Below are 21152 nucleotides of genomic sequence, written 5' to 3' on the forward strand. Positions count from 1 at the left end.
CTGCCTTTCTCTTCTGTACATACGACATCTAGTTTGACTGAAAACTGACGGTGGTCGAGTTTGACGCGGTCCGAGAGACGACCACGCGAGATATTTTTGTTAGACCCCTTTTTTTGGTACCAACACAAATATCCAAATCTGCTTGACCGTTCGAACGAACGTCATGCGTGTGTGTTGTATGATGGATGATCAAGTGTTCGTGAGTTATTTCTTTCCGTGTGTTGTTCGACGTCCGTTGTGCGTATCTTTTAGTTGTCCTGGAAGCTCACTGACACTTTTAAAGGAACCCACATCGCTAGCTTTGTCGACGACACGACGATTAAACAAGCCGCCTGTCGATTTAAAAAAAAAAAATCTCATTATTGTTCAAATGTCCTCTGTAATGAAAAAGGCATTGAATTTGACTTCAGGGGACAAGTTTTCCTGTCAAAATTGTTTTTCTAGGTTTCATTAAATATTTAGTCGAAGTCCAATTGTAATGTATTGACTATTTTTTCCGAGTAGTGCAATGTTACTATAGCGACGTTGTTGTTAAATTGTAACGTCATGCTAAAAGGCTAATACTTTCAAATGTCTTAAATAATAGTGAGTTTTCAAACATGTTTCATCCAGATTTTTTTTTCTGTTTTAGTTGTGGGGTGACGTTTGTTTTCCACCGAGCAGAAACCTTTATGCATGGATTCTGATTTAGCACCGGATGCTATATTTTCCCCACAACGGATTGCGCTCATAAAAGTATTTTCTCGCGTCCGTAATGTTTAACCTTTCAAGAAAATAAAAAAACGCCCGTTTAAAGCAAAGAGTTCGAAATTTTCAAGTCGATTAAATTAGTAGCGAAAGTGTTTTTTTAATGAAAAGGGTGTGGCTGTTGTGACGTCACAGTAACTTAATTCGGATACTCGTGATGTGGCCGGCGAATATGTTTCCTGTTCGGTAACACTTCGATATTCTTTATTTTTTTTAATAACTGGAAGAATATTTGCCTTTTGCGCTAGCTGTCATATGACCTCGCCATCGTTGAAGCTTAACACGCGAGCCACAAAAATGTAGACTGTACGAAATTCAAACTTGTGGAGGGGGGCTTTATTTATTGTCTGGAACGTTCCATCGCAAGGCGAATGTGAGGAAATGTAACAAATAAAATCAGATTCGCTCTGCGCCTGTCAGACGTCACGCTGGGGGAAAAAAATGCCGAGTTGCGGTAATTTGTTTGTACTGTAAAAAGTTTCTCGGGGATTCGGTACCGCATCGACAGAATCCATCGTCAAACTTTTCTCTCTTTCGTCACTTTTTTTCCTCGGTGCTGATTTTTTTGCAGCGTTAACCAGCAGAACACGTCACGCTGTCAAATCACTCCCACTTTTTTTTTTGCCTCCGTGTGGGACCAACATCACCGATTCTTACACAGTCCTGGGCTCGGCTTTGTCAAAAAGGTTTTTGGACCCAAGTCGTGATGACCGGATTTCGGCTCAATTTGTCCCCGCTGAAGGAGCCGCTGGGCTTCGTCAAACTAGTGGAGTGGGTAAGAGAGTTCTTTGTTAAAAGCTTAATGTGTGTGTGTGTGTGACTGTGTGTGTGGTTAAGTAAGTGGGTCAGAACCAGAGGACAAGGAGGTGCGGTTCTTTCTCTCCTTCCTCAACTAAACTACTCACTAAAGTAGCAATACAAAGTTTTTGGACCGTTTTCTTGACTTTTGCTGTCAATGCAATTTGATTAGAAGCATCTTATTCAGTGACCCGCTAAAGAAAAAGAGTCTATAATCCCACATGTTTTCAAACATGAAATAATGTAATGAATTAAACATTTTTTGCATCGTTATTAAATACAACGTGGCCAACAGGGGGCAGTGTACAGTCAAACTACTGCGAGTGACTCAGTAAACTGCAGTAACATTAGTATATTTGTTTGCTGAAGATAAAGAATCTATACCTGTGAGTGTTGTTATAGTGTCGATACATTTTAACGCACTGTTTGTGTTCAAACATATTGCTTAAGGCTTATCGCACCGTAACTATCCGATGCTTTTGATCAGCCTATCAATGGTGATTTGCATTGTGTGTTAGCATTAAGCTAGCTGAAAGCAAAAGTGCTGCTTGTTACGACTTTTGCCTATTTCAACAGCTTCCTGCCCCTCAAGTGACACAGTTACAGATTAAAACCACACTCAGTAATAATTCACCTCGTGGAATAACAAGTCAGGCGGAAATAACTCATACATGTACCGCATATTTGTCCGAATAGAGTGAACTAGACACGTTCCAAAGACACGTTTGACTCCCAACTGAGTTAAAGTGTGCAATGAGTCAGCTCCTTCGTCTGACTTGATGGCATATTTCCTCCGAATGGAGCCGCACGTTATGCACTGGGGTCACATGTTGATTGTGAAAGTCCCAATTATGTCGTTTGATGAGCTGGGAAACAACACCCACGATGTCGTCATTCGGTATCGAGAAGTGGGCTTCCGGAGATTCAAAGACTTCAAATGTAAACAGGAAGTCTTGGATGCATGGACGTCAGGAGGATGCTGACCGCCATGTTGCCGTCTCATATGTGCTCCATGTGGCTTCACGTTTTTTAATGGGTGGGGCGGGGGGGGCAAAAATAAGTGTTTAAGCAGGAAGCGCACAGGGGCCGGTGACATATGGAGAAACATCTGGTTCGAGGCCTCTTAGTGTGTGTGTGTTTAAAGTACATGTGTGGTTCTTGAGGCCTGAAGCTAAAATGCTAAAGCAGCACTTTTAAACGGAACACACCCTTAACCCTTACATGCTCTTCGGCAAAATTTGACCCATTTTGTCATTTGACAAAAATGCAAATCCCCTAAAAATACTTCTCCAAACCCATTTCCAAAGAATGGCGTTTGTGCGCCCGCATCACATGGTCTCCTCCGCACTAAATCGCATCCTGCCCCCGCTCCTGCTGGGAATTCCGCAGTGGAATGCTCTCCAAGGAGACACTTTAGTCCTCAGCATGCATTCGAGACCATCAAAGATAACGTGAGAATGCAATTTCGGCCCAACTCGGGCGGGGGTGCTTAAGAGCAGACGCCGAACTGAAATGCTGCGGAATGAATTGGATTGTTGAAAATGTCGAAAATGTGACTTTAACTTGGAGTGGTTTGAAGAAAAACTCCCCTATTCTCTGTTGATGTTGATGAGACCAAAGCCATGTCTAAAATGAAAGTACAGGTATTGCTTTGCCACCATATTGGGGCATCGTGGTGCGGAGGAGCTATGTTGAAGCGAGAGGAGGAACTTCATTTAGTCAAGCCATAGCCCTGTCTAAAACGAAAGTATTGCTTTGCCACCATATTTCGACATCTTGGTGCTAAAGAGCTATGTCAAAGTGAGAGGAGGAATTTCATTTACTCAGGCCATAGCCCTGTCTAATAGACAAGTGCTGACATTTTGTGGTATCTACAGGAAATTAACAAGGTTGTTTCGGGGGTGTTCGTTACTTTTAGCTAACTAATTAGCTTCTGATGCATTGCTGTCTCGTTGTCCCCAACAGCTCACGGCAATATTCGCTTTCGGAAGCTGCGGCGGCTTCGCGGCCAAGAACATCCTGTCCGTCTTCTGCGGCGATGGCAGGAACGAAACGCTCGACGTCAACTTCCACTATCCCTTCAGGTGAGAATCGGTTGATTGTCATGAGCCGGATGTTTAATCGGTCAAGCCCGACTCCGACCCGGTGTTTTTCGTGTGTCAGGTTAAGCCAGGTTCCGCTCATCGAGGGCAACTCCACGTTATGTAACCACTCCGTCAGCACCACGTACCTGATGGGAGACTCGTCCTCGGCCGCCGAGTTCTTCGTGGGCGTCGCCATTTTCTGCTTTTTGTACAGCATGGCCGCCCTTTTGGTTTATTTGGGCTACATGCACGTTTACAAGAACTCTGACTTTGGACCCATTTTGGTGAGGCTTTTGCATCTCTGTCATGTTCAAGAGTAGCAAGCGGTGGACACACCCTTGCTCGAATAAAGTTCAGCTGTTCTCGCGAGCTAGCATACATGCATGCAGTCGCGATGTGGGAACGAAGCAATGAATGAATGCGCCGACCACTTCTAGGACTTTGTGATCACGGCGGTCATCGTGTTCCTGTGGCTGGTGTGCTCGTCGGCCTGGGCCAAGGGTCTGCAGAACATCAAGGACGCCACGGACACCGAAGCCATCGGCGCCACCTTGGCGCTCTGCAAGGGGAGCAACGTCACCTGCGAGGTCACCGAGTTCGGCAACCTGCGGACGCTCAACATCTCCGTGGTGAGACAATTGATTTAAAAAAAAAACTGCGTTCTCTGGCTGAACTCATTCCCGGTCATGTGACATTTGTGCAGCCCCGCCTTGTTGCTAGGCAGAATGAGTGGCGCGCAATTGATACTTGTTATTGAATACAAAATATATCTGGGGATGTAATGTAATGTTTTTTTTTTTCTTTTTAAAGAACGCCATCACTTGGATTTTATGCAAAAGTGTCCACCCACCGCACCCCCCTCAGTTTCTACAGCACATGCTTCCTTACTCACACAGTCATGAGACACTGAGCAACAAGACTTTCATTTTTCGCTTGGAATCGACACAAGCAAGCTTACAATGAGCCAACAAATCGTTCCTCGTGATTGAAAAATGCTTTGTTTTTGTCTTTTAAAAATCCCCCCCCCCCCTCCCTGCGTAAATGTTTTCAGGTATTTGGCTACCTCAACATGTTCGTGTGGGCTGGCAACGCCTGGTTCGTGTACAAGGAGACTCGCTGGCACTCGCAGAAAATCTCAACCCAACCGGGACCGGGGAGGCAGCAGGTTCCGGCAGCTATCTAGCAGACACACACACACACACACACACACACACACACATATACCGCAATTGACAAACTGGCGTTTTGGTGCCCAAACAAACCCTACTTGCACCAATGCTTTTAGAAGATCAAATTTCTATTTTCTGATCGCAAAACATGCCTATAGTGTTTATTTTGTAGCTTGACCAAAGAAAGTCATCATTCGGGTACTGTTATGATCCCTCGACTTGTCCTAGTAAGGGGAAGGAAGGTACTCATTTTGACGCCTAACAACTCCATTTTTTTTAATATTTACGTCCGTGCTGAATTTTGTTGTGCATAATTTTCTTTTTTTGCAGAGAAGGTGAGCTCAGTATGCTTTTTCTTTTCTCTGTTTGTTCATGAAGAACATTCATGAGGCTCTCCTGGCTTTTGAATGCATTGAAATGGTTAGATTTTGCCTGCCTTTATTTACTTCAGAACGGGTGCTCGGCTCGCTGCGTGCGGTTATTGATTCTGTTTGTGGCTTTTTTTTTTTTTTTAATGCCAGGATTCTCTAAAGGCCGCGTATAGTAAAAATAAATCTCTTCTAAATTTGACACACCGCATAAGCGTGTTATGAACTAGCCTGACAAATCCTGAACGATCAAAACAATCGGCGCGTATCGAGAATGAAGCTTCAAATGAATGAAAAAACATCAAGCCGCTGAATGCGCTAAAACCACGCGCCGCTCAGCTGTCAATCAAATACCTCGAGTAAACCACATCCTCCAAAAATTAAACAGGCCCATACTGCGGCATTCAAGTCAAAGTCTCCTCATTCTTTTCCCGTGGTGCTTTTTACCCCATGGTGTGCGCACACTCGTGGTGGACAATGAGACGCTCTGCAGCAGCCTCTCAAAAGCATGCACCTTGAAGCTCATTGAATAATTTCATGTTCTGTTCCATTCGGTTTTTTTTTTCCTTTGTCAATTTTCTTGCTTGATGTTTGCATTGCAAAGTTTTCAATACATTTTGATATCCGTTTGTTTAGAATGGAAGTAGATATGGATGCCGAATAAAAGACGAGATGTGCAGGTGCGGGGGCATACTGGTGATGGCCCGTCCTGCACATGCTGTGTCCCAAATGGCTCCTATGCATTTCGTTTGTTTTGCCATTTAAATCTCTTGACTGCTTTATGACTTTTTCCACCTTGCAATACAATTTAAATATTTATAAATATTCAATGTTAATATTTTCTTGCCAGCATCATTGCGTAAAGTCAGAAAAAAATTGCTTGTTTCACATGCATCCTCATAAAGTGAAGTTGCTAATTTTGGCCACAAGAGGTCAGCGTAGTAAAATACATGGAAACCTTTATTTTGTGAAACTGGCTCCCGGTAAATGAAAAAAGTAGCATAAATACTGCACTGGGCTTTTTTGTTTTTGTTCCATGGAATTGTTTTAATCGATTCCCAACAGCCCATTTTCTTAATTTCACAGATTGCTGTTGTCAGTGTCGGTTGTGGGGGATGCAAAAGAGATTTGGTGGACAGTGATGATGTCAACTATTTCAAAATGTTTCAAAAATACTCGAAGCGTTGAAATGATTAAATTTTTTTTAGATAACGTTCAAGAAGGATTTTTAAGAACATTACTTCTTCTTCTTCTTCTCCTTTCGGCTTGTCCCTTTTCAGGGGTTGCCACAGCGAGTCATTAATTTCCATCTTTCCCTGTTCTCTGCATCCTCTACTCTGACTCCAACTACCTGGATTTGCCTTTGGTCATGTCATTCACACCATTTTTAGGATGTCATTCACACCATTTTTAGGATTTGAAATCAATATGATATATTGATTTAACAGTTATATCTCCATACTACAAACAATAAACTGTGAAAAGAATTAAATAATTTGATGACTACAACAACAACAAACTCCAGAAGAAACCATTCATTTCCCCACGCTGAACTTCTGACCTCACCGAGTCACGGCACTCGATTGTGACTCCAACGTGCCGATTAACTCCGAGAGGTGCCGGAGATGACGTCACTGGCTCGTTCCACGCCTCCTGCGTGCGAACGAACGAACGAGCGAGAGAGGAAGGACGGCTCGCGGCAAAGCAACAAGGAGGAAGAGCAATGGCGACACTGGCTCGCCTCATCCCAAGTCCGGATAGCTTCCTCAGCGAGCCTTGGTCTTCGTTCATCGGTGCGGCTCAACTACGTCTCGTTGACGGTAAGTTACCAACACGCGCGGCCGTTGACGCTTGTCTTTTTGCGGGCAAAGTGTCAGGAAGTGTCGTCCCCCCCTCCCACTCCCCCCCCGCGCTTTCCCCGCACCCTCCAACCGCCAAGTGTTCTGTGATTGACTCGCCTCCTCCAATAACACGCAGCGTCTGTCAAAAGCAGCCAAGTAACTGTCAAAAAAGACGACCGCCAAATGGCCAATGGAGAGCCCGACTTGTGGGCCACGCACTCCCCGAAGCTGCGAGGTGAACATTGCCGCTGCGTGTTTTCGGCCCACTTGACTCCTACACCGAAGCTATGTTGCAACTATCCACTACTTGAAAGTTTTGGTAGCTGCTTTTTTTTTTGACAGCGAGTTGGAGGGGGGGGGGCAGCTATGGCTAGCAAGCTAATGCTAACCACTGTGTCAAAGTATGCGCGCGCAAGTTTGGAATGTGTCTTCTTTTTTTTAAATTCGCTTTACAGTTTTTGGGGTTTGTTTGTTTCCAAGCAGAATCGCTTTTGGAGAAGTGTCACGGAGAGTTTTGCGGTGTCAATGAAGAAGGTGAGTTTGGGGTGGCGGGTGGAGGGGGGTAGTTGAAGCTGTCGCGTTAAAAGCTGCGGGGATGGCTTGTTTGTTGCAGCGTGGTCGTCCGTCTGTCGTTGCTTCAAGTTGCACTTCGACTCGGCTTCAGAGACCGAACTGGCAACAAGTCGAGATAATCAATCGCAGTTCAGAGAGCATTTGTGCTTTTGAAAACTATGAAATGCACTTTGTTTACAGTCAGCGGCGTATTTAAAAAAAAAAAAAAAAAGTCCAAGACAAAAACATTTTGTCAATTTTACTCGAATCGCTTTTTATCACAGAAATGATGAAGACGTTCAAAAAGACGACAAACCGAGCCAACATGGTTAGAAAAGTTGTTGCTCCGTGATCCATGCGTCTCCTTTATTATCTTTACGTCAATGCCATACTTTTTCGACAGCTCCCTTCATTTTACGACAGCTTCGAAGTAGGACATACTAAGAGAGCCTTGGGGTGGATACATTTTACCTTTAGCAACAATAAAATGCCAAATGCAAGCCAAACAATATTCAAATGAAGGACACTTAAAATAAATGCTTTGCGTTAGTAGGACTACGTTTTCCATGATTCCTCGACACAGTGACAGGAAGTAATTGTCATTCCGGTATTTATTATTATTGTATAAATTATTTGAAAGAAAATTTTGAAATTTTAACTGCATATTGTGTGTGTGTGTGTGTCACGGGGTGGGGTGGGGGGGCTCTTGAACCAGTTTTGGAATTCCTTCGCACCTTGTGAGGTATAAATACTCCCAGGCGCAGCACGTCACGCTCTTGAACCGCCGCCAAGCCGCAACCCTCGTGCGCGCGCACACAAATAAACACGCGGCTGGGGAAAGTCTTCACATCGGCTGGTCAAATACCACCCCGACCCACACACACACAGTCACGACCATGCTTAAATCTTCCTCAGTGAAACTGTACATGCCGACTGGCAAGCCGCAAGGAAAACAAACCTTGCAAGTGTTCCCCAGCTACGTTGCGCTTCCCACAGGTCGTCTTTGTGTGTTGGAATGGCTTCATGTTCTGCGCTGTTTTTTTGTGATAGTTGGGAAAGGGGGGGTGGGGATAAAGAATAAAAATAGTTCAAACTCACAAGAAGTCAGCGGAATGAAAGGGTGCGTGTTATGGCAGCGAGTAAATTTCAATTTTAAAAGGAGACTTTTTCTTGAATGACCTCGTCCTCGATGCTCATGACTCAATTCTTGATATTTATATTTATTTAAGCAAACAAAGTTGTAAAAAAAACAAAAACCTGATTTGAAATTAGTCGGTGAAGAAATTGGAATTGTGGAATGTATTTGGGGCTTCAGGTTAGTTCGCAACAAGTCAGCCAGTCCACAAGTCAGTCCACATTTAGCGCCTCTCACTAAATGTGGATGCGTTCAAAACGACGACCCGAATCTGCCCGTCGCGTTCATCCTGCGTTTGTATACGGATGGTCGGGCAGGAAGTTGCCCATTGACCGCTTTGTGTGTTGACGCCTGCTTCTCGCCGCCCTCCTCAGGGATCCTCCGCTGCCGCCGTCTGTTTCCAGTGCTGGAGGACTTTCATCTCGCTGTCTGCCATGTCTGCAATCAGGTGCTCACCCCTCAGGCTTCCTCACACACTACGGTAAGATGAACCGCGTGTCGAGTGATTTTTATCGACCCCCCCCCCCCCCCCACCTCGAAAGTGCTGACAGTCGTCAACGTTTAATATTTATGGTCGTAAATCCCTAAAGTGGGGTTGCACACGTGCTAACAAACAAAACGCATATTTTCTCTCCCCATTCGGCTCGGAAATGGTTCAGTGAACATATTCAATATCTGAATGTTTTTTAAAAAAGGCAAAAATAACTGTACATTTTTGCTGATTTTTATTTTTTATTTTTGAAGCCCTAACTCAAATCGTCCGATTCATTCAGTCGGCGTATTAATCACTCTCATCCGTTGACGCCCACGTCACACACCGGGCCAGGCTCCACCTTTGAAAGACATCCATGGTCAAAAATCGCATACGTTTGTAGAATATGATGATGAGGACAAGTTGACAAAAATTATACCTGGACCGCATGTCATTGTTTAACAATGCAAAATATTTTTTTTCCAGCCTCTCATTAATTGATGCCATAATCATGAGACGAATCAATTCTCAAAATATTCGACAGCCCTCCATAAATGATCCAGTGCGCCGTTGATCGCGTCAAGCACACCCCCACACGTGGCTCAAATTGTCCACATTTGCTCTCAAATTGAACAAAATATATCCCCTTTGCTCTACCCGATTTTAGTCTGCCCTTGAGCAAGGCACCCGCGCCCCCTTTTTTCAAGGCTGCTTACCCCAATTAAGAATCTTTACACTGTCATCGGTGCTCACAGATTGCGACTTGATTCGCTCTCAACAGCCCCCCCCCCGGCTGCTCCTGATGCTGCTTCCGGCACGCGCTCCAACCACAACGTCCGCACACACACACACAAACTGCTTCCTGAGAGAGAAAAGACACTCCGTCATAATTGCATGCGCACGCATTCTTACTTTCAGTTTCTCCGCGGAAAGAGGTCAGTGGTATTGTGAGGGCGGGCACACACACACATCGACGCAGGCTCCCGGCAGCCACTGTTGTTTTGTCCCTGCTCGACAGCCCCCTCCCCTTCTACCCCCACACCCCCCCTCCAAGCCTTGTTTGCAGCGGTTCTGCTTGCTGACACGCACACAATTGACAGGGAGGGGGGCGAACAACAGGTCTTAAACGCACTCTGAATACATGCGCGCACACACGCGTGGCGCGTGAACCAACACGATGTCGTAACAAGTCGTCGCTCGGCGCACCTGAAGTTTGTATTCATGAGGCGGGTTGGAGTCCTGACTTCAAATTACGGTGCGGACTCAAGTGCATCACGCGCGCATTCCCCAAAAATGCTCGAGCCACAGGTGAACGATGCGGCCGCACGTTTCCTCCCGTTGTTGTTGCCACCGTCGCCTCTGTCCCTCTCCGTCGGGGTGAGGCATACACACACTGAGGGAGGGGTAATTGCTTCGGTCGGCTTGGAGTTGTTGCTCGCATGTTGTGCCCACTATGTTTTGCGCAAACATGTTTATTTTTACCCACATTCCCAAAAACCAAAATATGGTTCCTTTTTTCTTTTTTTTTTCTTTTTTATTTTATTTTTTATTTTTTAATTTGCATTGGTGATCCCTCCCCCCATTCTTATTTTAGTGCCACTTGTTGCTCTCTTGTAGGAGTTTTTTTGGCGCACAAAAAAAAAATTGCTGCTCAAATAGGCTTAGATGCTTTGTATTGTTTTGTTTTTTTTAAATAATTTTTCCCAATTTTGGAGCCCCTCGGCTGTCAAGAGGAAGCAAAAATATGCGCAAGAACGACGTTTTGTTTTCCTGCTGCCACTTTGGTGTTATTTCACCCCCCCTTCACAGTCTTCATCACCCCCCCCCCCCGAACTATTGATCGCAGCTCGCAACACCCCCTGGCCTTCCTCTGTGTAAACGAGCCAGCCGAGCTTGCTCATCACGCACCCGGACCGGGCCAATCGTCAGCCGGCTCGGCTCGCCGCATCGCCATAACGATCAAGCAGGCAGGCAAGAGCGCGTCGTCGTCGGGGTGCCCTTGCAGTTAAGCGGCCCGGTGACCTCGCCCTGACTGCCGCCCGTCGATCGTAAATCACGACAGTGAATTCCCAACCGATGCGGCCGGCGGAGTCTCACCCACGCGAGCGCCAAAACCGAAACGGCTTCCGTGTGGGCGCCGCGTGAAATCATCTGCTCATGCCACAGACTTGACGGGAGCCGCGTACCTGCCAATTGCGACTTTGGACTTTGATCTCGCGACTCGGAATCCAGCTGCCATTGGTCCTCGGCTTCCACTCGCCTGTTTACTCACCTGCCATCCACACGCACGACACTCACGTCCCCGTCGCGTTCCGACGACGCAGTCTGTCCACTTGTGTTTATTTTTACTTTCCCTCTTCCCGTTTCCTCTGTGTCCCTTCATTCAGGTAGTCGGGGTTTAGCGTCCCAGTGAGACAGAGAGCAAGAATCCTGGACCGCATCCTCCCTCCGTCCCCTCCCCACTTTGCCCCCACCAAGACATGCATAGCAAGAACCGTAAGTGAGCTCCTCTCTCCCGCATTCCGCTCCAAATGTATTTCTAATTGATGGCTGCGGTGAGTTGGCACGGCGCGCACGCTCGGTGGGGGTTGGCAGTGGGGACGCCGTTGGTCCTTTTCACTCATTCGGTACCGGCCAATTCTGGACCAAGTCTGAAAAGACGTTTAAATACGTCATTGGGGGTGAATGAGTTAACAATGCATCGTCTCCACGTTTTTGTCTGGTTTCAGAGAAGCGCCACGGCTCTTCGGTCCCCTCGAGGAGCTCGCTGGTCCTCATGAAGGCCAAGGCGCCCGCCGTGGCGGGCGGTCCCGGGGACGCCATGGCCTTTCGGATCCCCAAAGACTATCCTCACTCGCGCTTCAGCAAAGCGCCGCTCGCCGTCTACCCTCCGAAGGGGGCTCGGAGCAAGCCATGGTGCGCGCCGTACACGCTCAATTCCCACTTTGACTGCGCCGTGTGTAAACGATGTCTGTTCTGAATATTCGTACTGTCAAATGCACTTTTGAAATCACAAACTTTTGGAACTGCATGACGATTCCCCGTTTTTATTCCCTCCAGTGTGTCTCTTCCAGTGGTGAGCTTGGAGAAGATGCCGTGCCTCAGCCGAGCAAACTCCGCCTCGCAAGTCCGCCTCTCGGCCCCGTCGTCTTCGCCCTCCTCGTCCCCCCTCAAGCACCCGCCGCTCCCTCCCGCCGCCTTCCCCGGCGAGAAGCTCCCCAACGGTCGTGGCAACAGCGGGCCGTCCACGCCGCGCTCGTCGGCGTCGCCGTCGTCCCTGGACGGGCGCCCCAGCCCGGGGCGCTCACCGCTCGACAGGCGGCCGTCGCCCTCGCCGTCCCCCTCCCCGGCTCCCTCGCCCGCTCACCGGACGGCCCCTCATCTGTCATCACCGTCGCCGTCTGAGAAAAAGAATCCAAATGGCACCAAGGCTTCTTCCAGGTCACACAACAGACTCTCAGGTTCGTACTTCTTATTTACGCTCCGGCGTCTTCGCGGCAGTTCTGTTCCCTCGACCGGCTTTGAGAGTGGAATTCCTGCGCTTTTGTGCGCGTGCGCTCTCAGAAATTCACACGCTCATTCTTAATCTCGGCAACCTCTGGAGAGCGTCCAGCTCGAATATTTGGCTGCAGACAAGATGGCCGTGACAGGCAGAGGGAGACTTTCTCACTCTTGACTCTTATCACTGCTCTCTCTCTCTGTCTCTCTCTCTCTCTCGCTCTCTCTCCCTCTCCCTCTCCCTCTCCCTCTCCCTCTCCCTCTCCCTCTCCCTCTCTCTCTCTCTTTCTCTCTCTCTCCCCCAGATTTCCAATCTGTGAACTTCTATTCTTACAACCGCTCAATGTCCGAGATCTTCCTCCATATTTTGCCCCTCCCTCAAATTCTGAGTCATGATTTCATATTTTTATTTTTTTCCTGTGTTGTTGGTGTTGGCACAGGAAAATCACAGAGGCCTCCCCGGTGTGCTTTTATTTATTGTTTATTTATTTATTTTAAGTTTTCGGCCCTCACTTGTTGACACGTGAGATGTAATCAAAACACGCCGACCAATTTGGAATTCAATTGAATGTGGTTTATTTTCCCACTTTAGCTAAACGAGCCTGCCAAGTTTTGCTTAGGTTTTTTTTTCCCCCCTACTTCATATGCATTGCAGCAACGAAAGCAGATGGGGGGAATCGTAAATGCTCATTTGTCACATCGCGTTTGGAAATAGCACTTCAACGTATGCTTTCATTTATTTATTATTATTATTTTTTTTAATTTTATGGATTTATTTTGAACAGGAAGAATATTTGACCCAGATAAGCACTGTGGCGTTCAGGACCCGGAGACCAAACAGCCGTGCACGCGCTCCCTCACCTGCAAGGTATCACCCCGTCACTTCCAAACACACTCGAGTATTTGTTCGGTACATCAACAACCTTGTCAGCAAGAGGTGGAAAACTGTTTTCATATCTAGGGCGCACCGCATTATCGGGCGCATAGAATCGCGCAAAAGTGGCTGTGGTTGCACCACTAGATGGAGCTACGCTAAAGGGAAAACAATACAATAAAGCTTGATTTATGTAGGGCATTTTGAGTACCCAATTAGAACCATTATCCCCACCCCCCTCTTCCTTTTCCATCGGCTTGCAGACTCACTCCTTAACCCAACGCCGAGCCGTGCCCGGCCGGAGGAAACATTTCAATGTCCTCCTGGCCGAACACAGAGGCAGGACCAAGGAGAAGGAGGGAGCGAAGGAGAAAGACAAGGACAAGGACGGCTGCAGCCCGAGCTCTTCCTCGCAAGACGCCGTCTGTCTCAGCAAGCCTCCCTGCCCCAACGGCCGCCCGCTGTCCACGCTCAAGTTAAAGCTGGCAAACGCGCACATACCCAGGTAGGATGATTGACCGAAAACGCTCTTCATCCTGTCCAGCCTCCCCTTAAAAACCAACCAAACGTTGAGAGCACGCCGAACTATGGTGTCATACTTAAAAAAAAAAAAAACATATAGTGATACCATGATGTATAATAGCCATGCAGACAAAAACGACGACCGTCACATGTACCATTGGACACTTTTTCTGGGTGAAGATAAAGAATATGACTCTTTGTAGTGTTGTAATTGTCTGTCTATGTGTGTTGAGGCACCATTTGTACCCCAAAAAACACTCTTGGGAAATCGTGACACTGTCACATTGATGCTGTTCTGTAGCCTGTAGCCTTTTTTTTTTCCTCATTGTTAGCAAGAAGCCAAGTGGGCATTCCAAAGGCAAAACTTTGTAGTTGACTGTTTTATCCCTTTCATAGACAACGGTTACCACGGTGGACAGCTGATCATGTTTTCGGGTTACAGGGTGCATGAATAGCATGAAACACGTCATTCTTTTTGGTTTTGGTTTCTTTTGATAGAAAACAAGGTCACTGCCACCAGACAGTTTGTATCTCAAATGATAGCTCATATTTCAAGGCGCCACTGTACAGCGAAATTGGATTTGCAATTTTTTAATTATAGTTTTTTTATAGCCACTTTGCCTCCTTACTTTCCATGTTGTATTTTGTACCCACTGCAGGGTTCCAGGCATGACCCCCTCCATGCCTCAGACTCCAGCACCCGCACCCTTTCCTGCCCCACCGCCTTTCCCCACCCCTCCCTCCAACGTGGAGCTCCCAACCCAGCCCCGGACGACGACGATGGCGGCGGCGGGCGGAGATGGCGAGCGGCTCTCCAGCGACGAATGCGACAACGCACAGACTCCCGACGATCCTCACAGACCCGGCTTCCACTTCACTCACCACCACCCTCAGCCTTTAGGGGTGAATATGGATGCATTCTGAAGTTGCTAGTTTTAATATTCTCCTAGACAAACTTTGGGCATCAAATCTTATCTTTCTGTCATTTCTCGCCTTTTCTGGATGCAGTTTTGCATATTCAGCAGCAGGCTCATGGGACGAGGCCACTACGTCTTTGATAGGCGGTGGGACCGGATGAGGGCGGCGCTCCAGAACATGGTGGAGAAGCACCTCAACGCACAAATGTGGAGGTCTGTGTGTGTGTGTGTGTGTGTGTGTGTGTGTGTGTGTGTGTGTGTGTGTGTGTGTGTGTGTGTGTGTGTGTGTGTGTGTGTGTGTGTGTGTGTGTGTGTGTGTGTGTGTGTGTGTGTGTGTGTTCCGGAATGAAAGGTACAATATTACAAGAATAAGCTAGCTTTAAAAAAAAAAAAAAAAAAAAAAAAATCCGTTTGACAAATCATTTTCTTCCTTTAATTTCATTAATATAAATCAACTTCTTTAAAAAAAAAAGAAATATTCCCCAACTTTTTACACTTAAATATTGGATTTTTAAATGTTACATTGTACAAAGCGAATTAAATTCATACAAATACATATTTAAAAAAAAAAAAGAGGAAAAAAGAACAAGAAACTATAGATTGAAAACGAAGTCAAGTCTTGAAAGATTTAGAATCAAGTTGATGGCAATGACTCAAGCTGTGAAAGGTATTAAGAGTCAAGGTCGATATATTTGAAAAGCTCATTAAATGATTCTGGAATGATGGTGACCGGCGACAAAGGTTCAAATCATTTCGAAGATGATGGCAAATTTAATTGACGAGCGAAGCTAAAAGGGCAATTTTATTCTGAAAGGCAAATATTTCCTGTAGAAAGCAGCAGAAAATCTGATTATTATTTTTTTTAATTTTTACTGATCCTTCTTAGTCCAGTTTTCATGTAAACATGTCTGACTTTTACTGGTTTGTCTCAAATGGATCACTTTGTATTACTGCTGGCATTTAAAGGATGCTTTTAGTATTTATTCAGGATTATGAGGTGGTCCTTGCCTTAAAGAAGACCCTGTGCATCTTGTTCCAGAAAGGTTCCTCTTGCTGCTGAGAGCCTCCACTCCCTCTCGCCCTCTGGCGCTCCCAGGCAAGCGCCGCCTTCCTCTCCCACGTCAGACGCCTGCCCTCCATTAACCGCCCCGTCCAGTTCCCTCACCTGCGCTCCCTCCTTCCCTCCCCTTGCATCGTCACCTGGAGGTGTGATTTTGAGAGATCCCCCTCAGCCAATCCCAACTCTGAGCGCATCCCGTCACGGTGCGCACAGAGCCAGTCGCCCCACCAAAGAGCGAGAGGACTCTACAGCGGAAGCTAAGAGAAAAAACTCTTCGTACTCCTGCTCCTTCCGGAACGGGACCGGCTATCATCCGCCGCCGCAAGCGTCGGCGGGCTCGGACGCGGCGGCGGCGGCGAGGAAAAAGGTACACCACGGTCAGGCGGGGAATGGCGTTTGGAGCTACAGCGCCCACTGGTTCACCAAAGCTGGCCAAAGTTCACATCACAGGTAACGTTGAGGTCATGTGAGTTCGGTCGGACTGCGGCATTTGTACACGAAGGGTCCAGTTGGTCCTCACTAAATGTCACCTCAAGGCAAATTCCCCCTCGTCTGCTCCCCAGTGATCTTGGCAACCCCAATATATCCTACTCGTCCAGCAGGGAGTTGGCAGCCGCCCCCTCCTCCGGAACGTTGAATTACGGGCAAAAAGCAGAGGGGAGGAAGAGGAAGAGCGCCGGCCCGCACGAAGGAAAGAGCGGCAACAAGCTGAGCAGGCTGGGAGGTGCGGGCGGCTTCTTTGGGAACGACGGCGAGTCCCAAAGACAGGTTGGCCGGAGACCATGTTAAAACCAAATCTCAACGAAAACGCCGCCCCAGCTGCCGTCGGAGCTGTCCAGTTGGATTTTTCCTCTTTACTTGAAAAGGAAAAACAAACTAAACGCATCTTGAAACTTATTTTTTTTAAATTGAACCTTATTGTTACACTAACACCCAAAACAAGAGAATCTTTCATCTAACAAATATACACTAGCTTAATGCTAACATATAATGTGAAGCACCATAGACAGGCTAACAAAAATTAGCGTCGACGACGATAAGACACCTTTAAACAAACTGCAACTTTACACATTTTGAAGCAAGACAATTACTGTTTTGTCCATATCGTGCAGCACTACTAGTCAAACTAAGGCCCGTGTTGTCATGACGACGAGCCAGCGTCTCTTGGCTGCTCCACTACAGACCTTGTAAGGAAGCAGTAACGTGTTTAGAGGTGAAATACGCCCCCGTCTGTCATATCGGCGTCATTTCTTTGACAACAATGTACGGGGTAGAGAGAGAGAGAGAAAAAAAACAACTCAATGTGAATGAAACATCTTGTTTCCGTCTGCCTCTCCCCGCAGGCCAAGATGCATCACTGACACCTGTTTGGTAGAATGCCGGGCAATGACCCTCATCACCCACCCCCATTGACAGACCCAGACCGTCTCTTAGAGGAACTCTTGGGCCGCACGTTCCGGTCTGCGTTTTCACTCTCCCGTCCCGACTTTGGAGCACAGAAAGGAAAACGGAGGCGGCTGAGTCAGAATCCCGTTTTCTAGTCGTTTTCTTTCTGGTCAGCTAACAAGGAACTACAACAGGACTGGCGCATCAATTTTTAGCTTTTTGTTTTTTTTCTCCTGTGACGTTTGCTTGACTTGCAAACTTTTCAGTTGGGTTTTAACCAGCTTCTTCACCCTCCTACCTACCTTCCTTCACTCGTTTTTAAATTTATTTTTTTTTTAACTCCCCGTTTTATATCAAGCCGCTTTTTACGCAGACTCTCTTCGCAGTCTTTTGTCCCGTGTGCATTGTGTCCACCCCGGCGCGGCTGTGTTTAAAGTGCTCTTACTGCCCTCGTCCTCGCTCGCAGCAGCTTCCAGCAGTGTCACACTAGGGCCCCTTCGCATTAAAAAAAAAACAACATATATACATTTACAGTACATGAGGAAAAAAAACAAGTTAACCATTGATGCCGTTCAATGCGTTGTTATATTTCAACATAGGAGGGAGTGTGAACTAAAGCGAACACTTTTGCGCTAATGTTAACAGATTTTGTCTTGGATTTTGTTTTTGTAGGGTGCCACGTACAGTTTGGAGCTAAAGGAATCATTTTTAAATGTGGAAAATGTACATATCTGTTTATTATGGCTCTGGTATTTATTATGTTCCTTTTTTTTTTTTTGGCAGAAGGGAGGATTTAAAGAATTGAATTTTCATGACAGTGGCCTGGTTTGTCCCCTGAAATGCAGTTTAGATTTTTTTTTAAACTTTTTTTTCAAATCTAAACTTCACTCTAACAGGCGTCACACGTGAGATGCTTTCTTGAAAGAGAAAAAGACGGGGAAAAATGTTTCATCGCCGTTCCCTCCGCCGCACTTCCTTTTCACTCCCGCGTTGCTCATTCACCGCAAGCGGAAAAATGTGAGAGTACGCACTGACTGGCTTTGCGGGGAGTGTGTGACCATGTCCGTTTGTCATCGCCGGGAGGGGGGGGGGGGGGGGGTCTGTCACCCAACAGGTGCTTTTCAAGCAAGGCTTAAGATGACTTATCTCCTTTTCCGAGATGCTCGTTGACACTTTTGACAAGTCCAAGTGTCTAATCGGAATGCTCGCATTAGCGTCACATCAGTGCCCCTTTTTTTCGACACTATTCGAGTTTATGTGCAGTGGATAGAAAAAATCTACACACCCCTCTTTTTTTGCGATTGGGATTAAACCATTATTGGAAAGCGGGTGTAACCACATTCTTTCATTTATTCTTACCTCCCCTCAAGGTTTTTTCTTTTTTCAGTGAAGGTCACATTAATGGTGGATGAAGTTGAATCTTGTTTTTTTTGTTTTTTTTAAAGGCGTTTCGCATTCTATCCCCCAAAATAATTTTACATTCCTGTTTTCATCACTGGTCTTCCCAAATGTCCCCCCCCCCCCCCCCACCTTTTGAAAGACTGATCACAGTGTCGTTCAAGTGGGGATTTAAAATTAATGGGGGGGGGTTTTTGTGTGTAAGGAAAAGCCACTGAGTGAAATGTGTGCATCGGGTGGTGACTGTGTTGGTCACGTTAATAGTCTGGGAGCTTCTCAATTAAGGTTCTTCCTTTTGTTCATAGGAACCCCAAATGTGAGGGTGACGTTGTGACGATGCAGCTAAAAATTCCCTGATGATTTTTTTTTTTTCATTTTATTTTTTCGTGCGTCATGTTCTTTGCCCATTATTAACGCTTCCCATTCCTCGATGTTTGCACTTTGTAACAAATTCTTTCACCAAGTTTAATATATATATACACTATATATATATATATATATATCCGACCCATTCAAAATGTATATTTGTATGTCTCTGGCAACTGCAGTAATAAGAAGGAAGAGTTTCGAAAACAAACAGCACCCTCCTCCTGACACCAGCGCACTGTTCCTTTTGTTTCAGGATGCAAAGTGCGGCGAAAGTTGAATGTCTGCTGACTCGCCTTGGTATTAAAACGTATTTGTTTTCACTGCCATTGGAGCGGACGTTGTCGAAATGGTTTCAAAAGGAAAAAAAAAAAAAAGAAGCTTTTTATTAAATAACTGAAGTGTGACTTAAGCGGAGACTCATTTCGCCCTGCGCCGCCTGCGTGCGCTTTGTGTTGTGTTGAGACTTTCCCATGTCTGTGCAGTTTAATTTTCCAGTTTTGTGGTGTGACTAAGTCTCACTAGGTTCTGTCCACTTGTGAAGCGGTAGTTTAAAAAATTATGATTATAAAAAAAAAATGAAGCTAATGTTTGGAGTGACTGGCGAGCCCAAACCCCATAAATGATTTTGAAATACCCGCGTTTTTGTGGACATAGCCTAAAGCAGCACATACAAGCACCACTTTCTCCCGCAGGTTACTACGGCCCACCAAAGAACGTAGCAATGCAAATGCCCTGCAGACTTGAGCTGTTCTTCGTCATCGTTGAAGCATCCATTCTGGGCTGAAATACCGCTGAAGGTTCCCGCGGTTGACCCCCTGGAAGGTAAGACGGTCGTCGTCTGCTTTAATCGCACGCGTGCTTGACGTTGATTTTTCCCTTCACTCGTGTCGCGCACGAGAACATGGTGATCAAGGATAGAAATAAATGTTTAAGTCGGTACAGACTCCAAAAAGGATGATAAACAAGTTAGTGGATTTGTTTTGTGTGTCACCTTCTGGCGGTGTCAAATTAAAAATTAAAAAAAAAAAAAGATGTTTTAAAAAGCTCCATTGGGCCACATCCAGCAGAACCGACGTGGCCCCCAAACGCAAGCCCGCAACCCCCCGCCCCCTTTCTCAATGCAAACAGCATTCTTATGATAATGGAGTAATGCTGGCGCTTAAGTTAATTGTCTGTAGTTGTGGCCACCCTTTTGTGGCTTTGCTTTTATCCTTCTCAAGAAAAGGCCCAAAAGAGTTGGAGGACTCCAGGAACCCTTTTTTTTTTGTGTGTGTGTTTTTTTTCCCCCAAAAAACATTTTGTTTAGAAATAGGTCATTTCTAAATCAGCGATTCGGTGTTTCACAGATTCCCTCTAGTGGTATGTAAAAGAACTACATGAAGTACTACTTTGGAGAGTTCAGTTGTGTTTCACTTTCAAATATAATACGCTTGCATTTAATCTCGAAGGGGTCTTTTTTTTGTTTTTAAACATGTAGTTCGGTCCAAATTTTAAAATTGAACTTTTTATTAATATCCAGCTGGTAAATGATTGAAATGTAATTGTCGTCTAAATATTTTTGAATTTTGCAGACATTTTACTTACTTTGTGAATTCTTTCCAACAGTCCCTGAAAAATAGTAACATAACATGTTTGGCAAACACTATTTCGTGACTTTGCAACCACAAGAATATATTTTATATAGTCTGGGATTACGATTTTTCATTTTCATATTGGATGAGAGGATTCATATTTTATTTTGGACAAAAAAACTCCGTTCCAGTTCAATCTTTGACTAGTTAAGGTCCAGTTTTAGGACGCAAATAATTTACATTCATCAATGAGTATTCTTATTTGCGGTGTTAGTTTCACGTTTGTGTGACTTGGTCAACGTTTTGGAAGCCAGCATCTCAGTTCAGTACTAGCATTAGCTTTAGCTCAGCTAGCCACTGTTAGCATTGCAGATAAACAGCAGAAAGTTGA

General features: G+C 45.8%; 2 protein-coding genes across 5 annotated transcripts; both read left to right on the plus strand.

Moving 5' to 3' along the window:
* Positions 1 to 130: 130 nt before the first annotated feature.
* sypl1 (synaptophysin-like 1) lies at positions 131 to 5932 on the plus strand. The gene is made up of 5 exons (XM_086102764.1): positions 131 to 1522; positions 3511 to 3629; positions 3709 to 3913; positions 4067 to 4258; positions 4681 to 5932. The coding sequence occupies exons 1-5, from the start codon at positions 1454 to 1456 to the stop codon at positions 4810 to 4812; spliced, it is 717 nt and encodes a 238-aa protein (XP_085958890.1). The 5' UTR covers positions 131 to 1453; the 3' UTR covers positions 4813 to 5932.
* Positions 5933 to 9073: 3141 nt separating this feature from the next.
* atxn7l1 (ataxin 7-like 1) lies at positions 9074 to 19594 on the plus strand. Of its 4 annotated transcripts, none has more exons than XM_086102753.1 (11): positions 9074 to 9175; positions 11554 to 11662; positions 11896 to 12082; positions 12227 to 12627; positions 13450 to 13532; positions 13802 to 14043; positions 14720 to 14963; positions 15069 to 15190; positions 16017 to 16487; positions 16601 to 16805; positions 17381 to 19594. In XM_086102753.1, exons 2-11 carry the CDS (start codon positions 11647 to 11649, stop codon positions 17396 to 17398), a joined length of 1989 nt encoding a protein of 662 aa, XP_085958879.1. In that variant the 5' UTR covers positions 9074 to 9175; positions 11554 to 11646; the 3' UTR covers positions 17399 to 19594. The 4 variants fall into 4 exon arrangements, with proteins under 4 accessions (XP_085958879.1, XP_085958880.1, XP_085958878.1 ...); XM_086102754.1 differs by having other exon boundaries at positions 16601 to 16761; XM_086102752.1 differs by lacking the exon at positions 17381 to 19594 and having other exon boundaries at positions 16601 to 17374.
* Positions 19595 to 21152: the final 1558 nt, after the last annotated feature.

This window comes from Hippocampus guttulatus, chromosome 22, assembly GCF_054856545.1.
Source record: "Hippocampus guttulatus isolate MCC_2025c chromosome 22, RoL_Hgut_1.0, whole genome shotgun sequence".
Lineage (NCBI taxonomy): Eukaryota > Metazoa > Chordata > Actinopteri > Syngnathiformes > Syngnathidae > Hippocampus > Hippocampus guttulatus.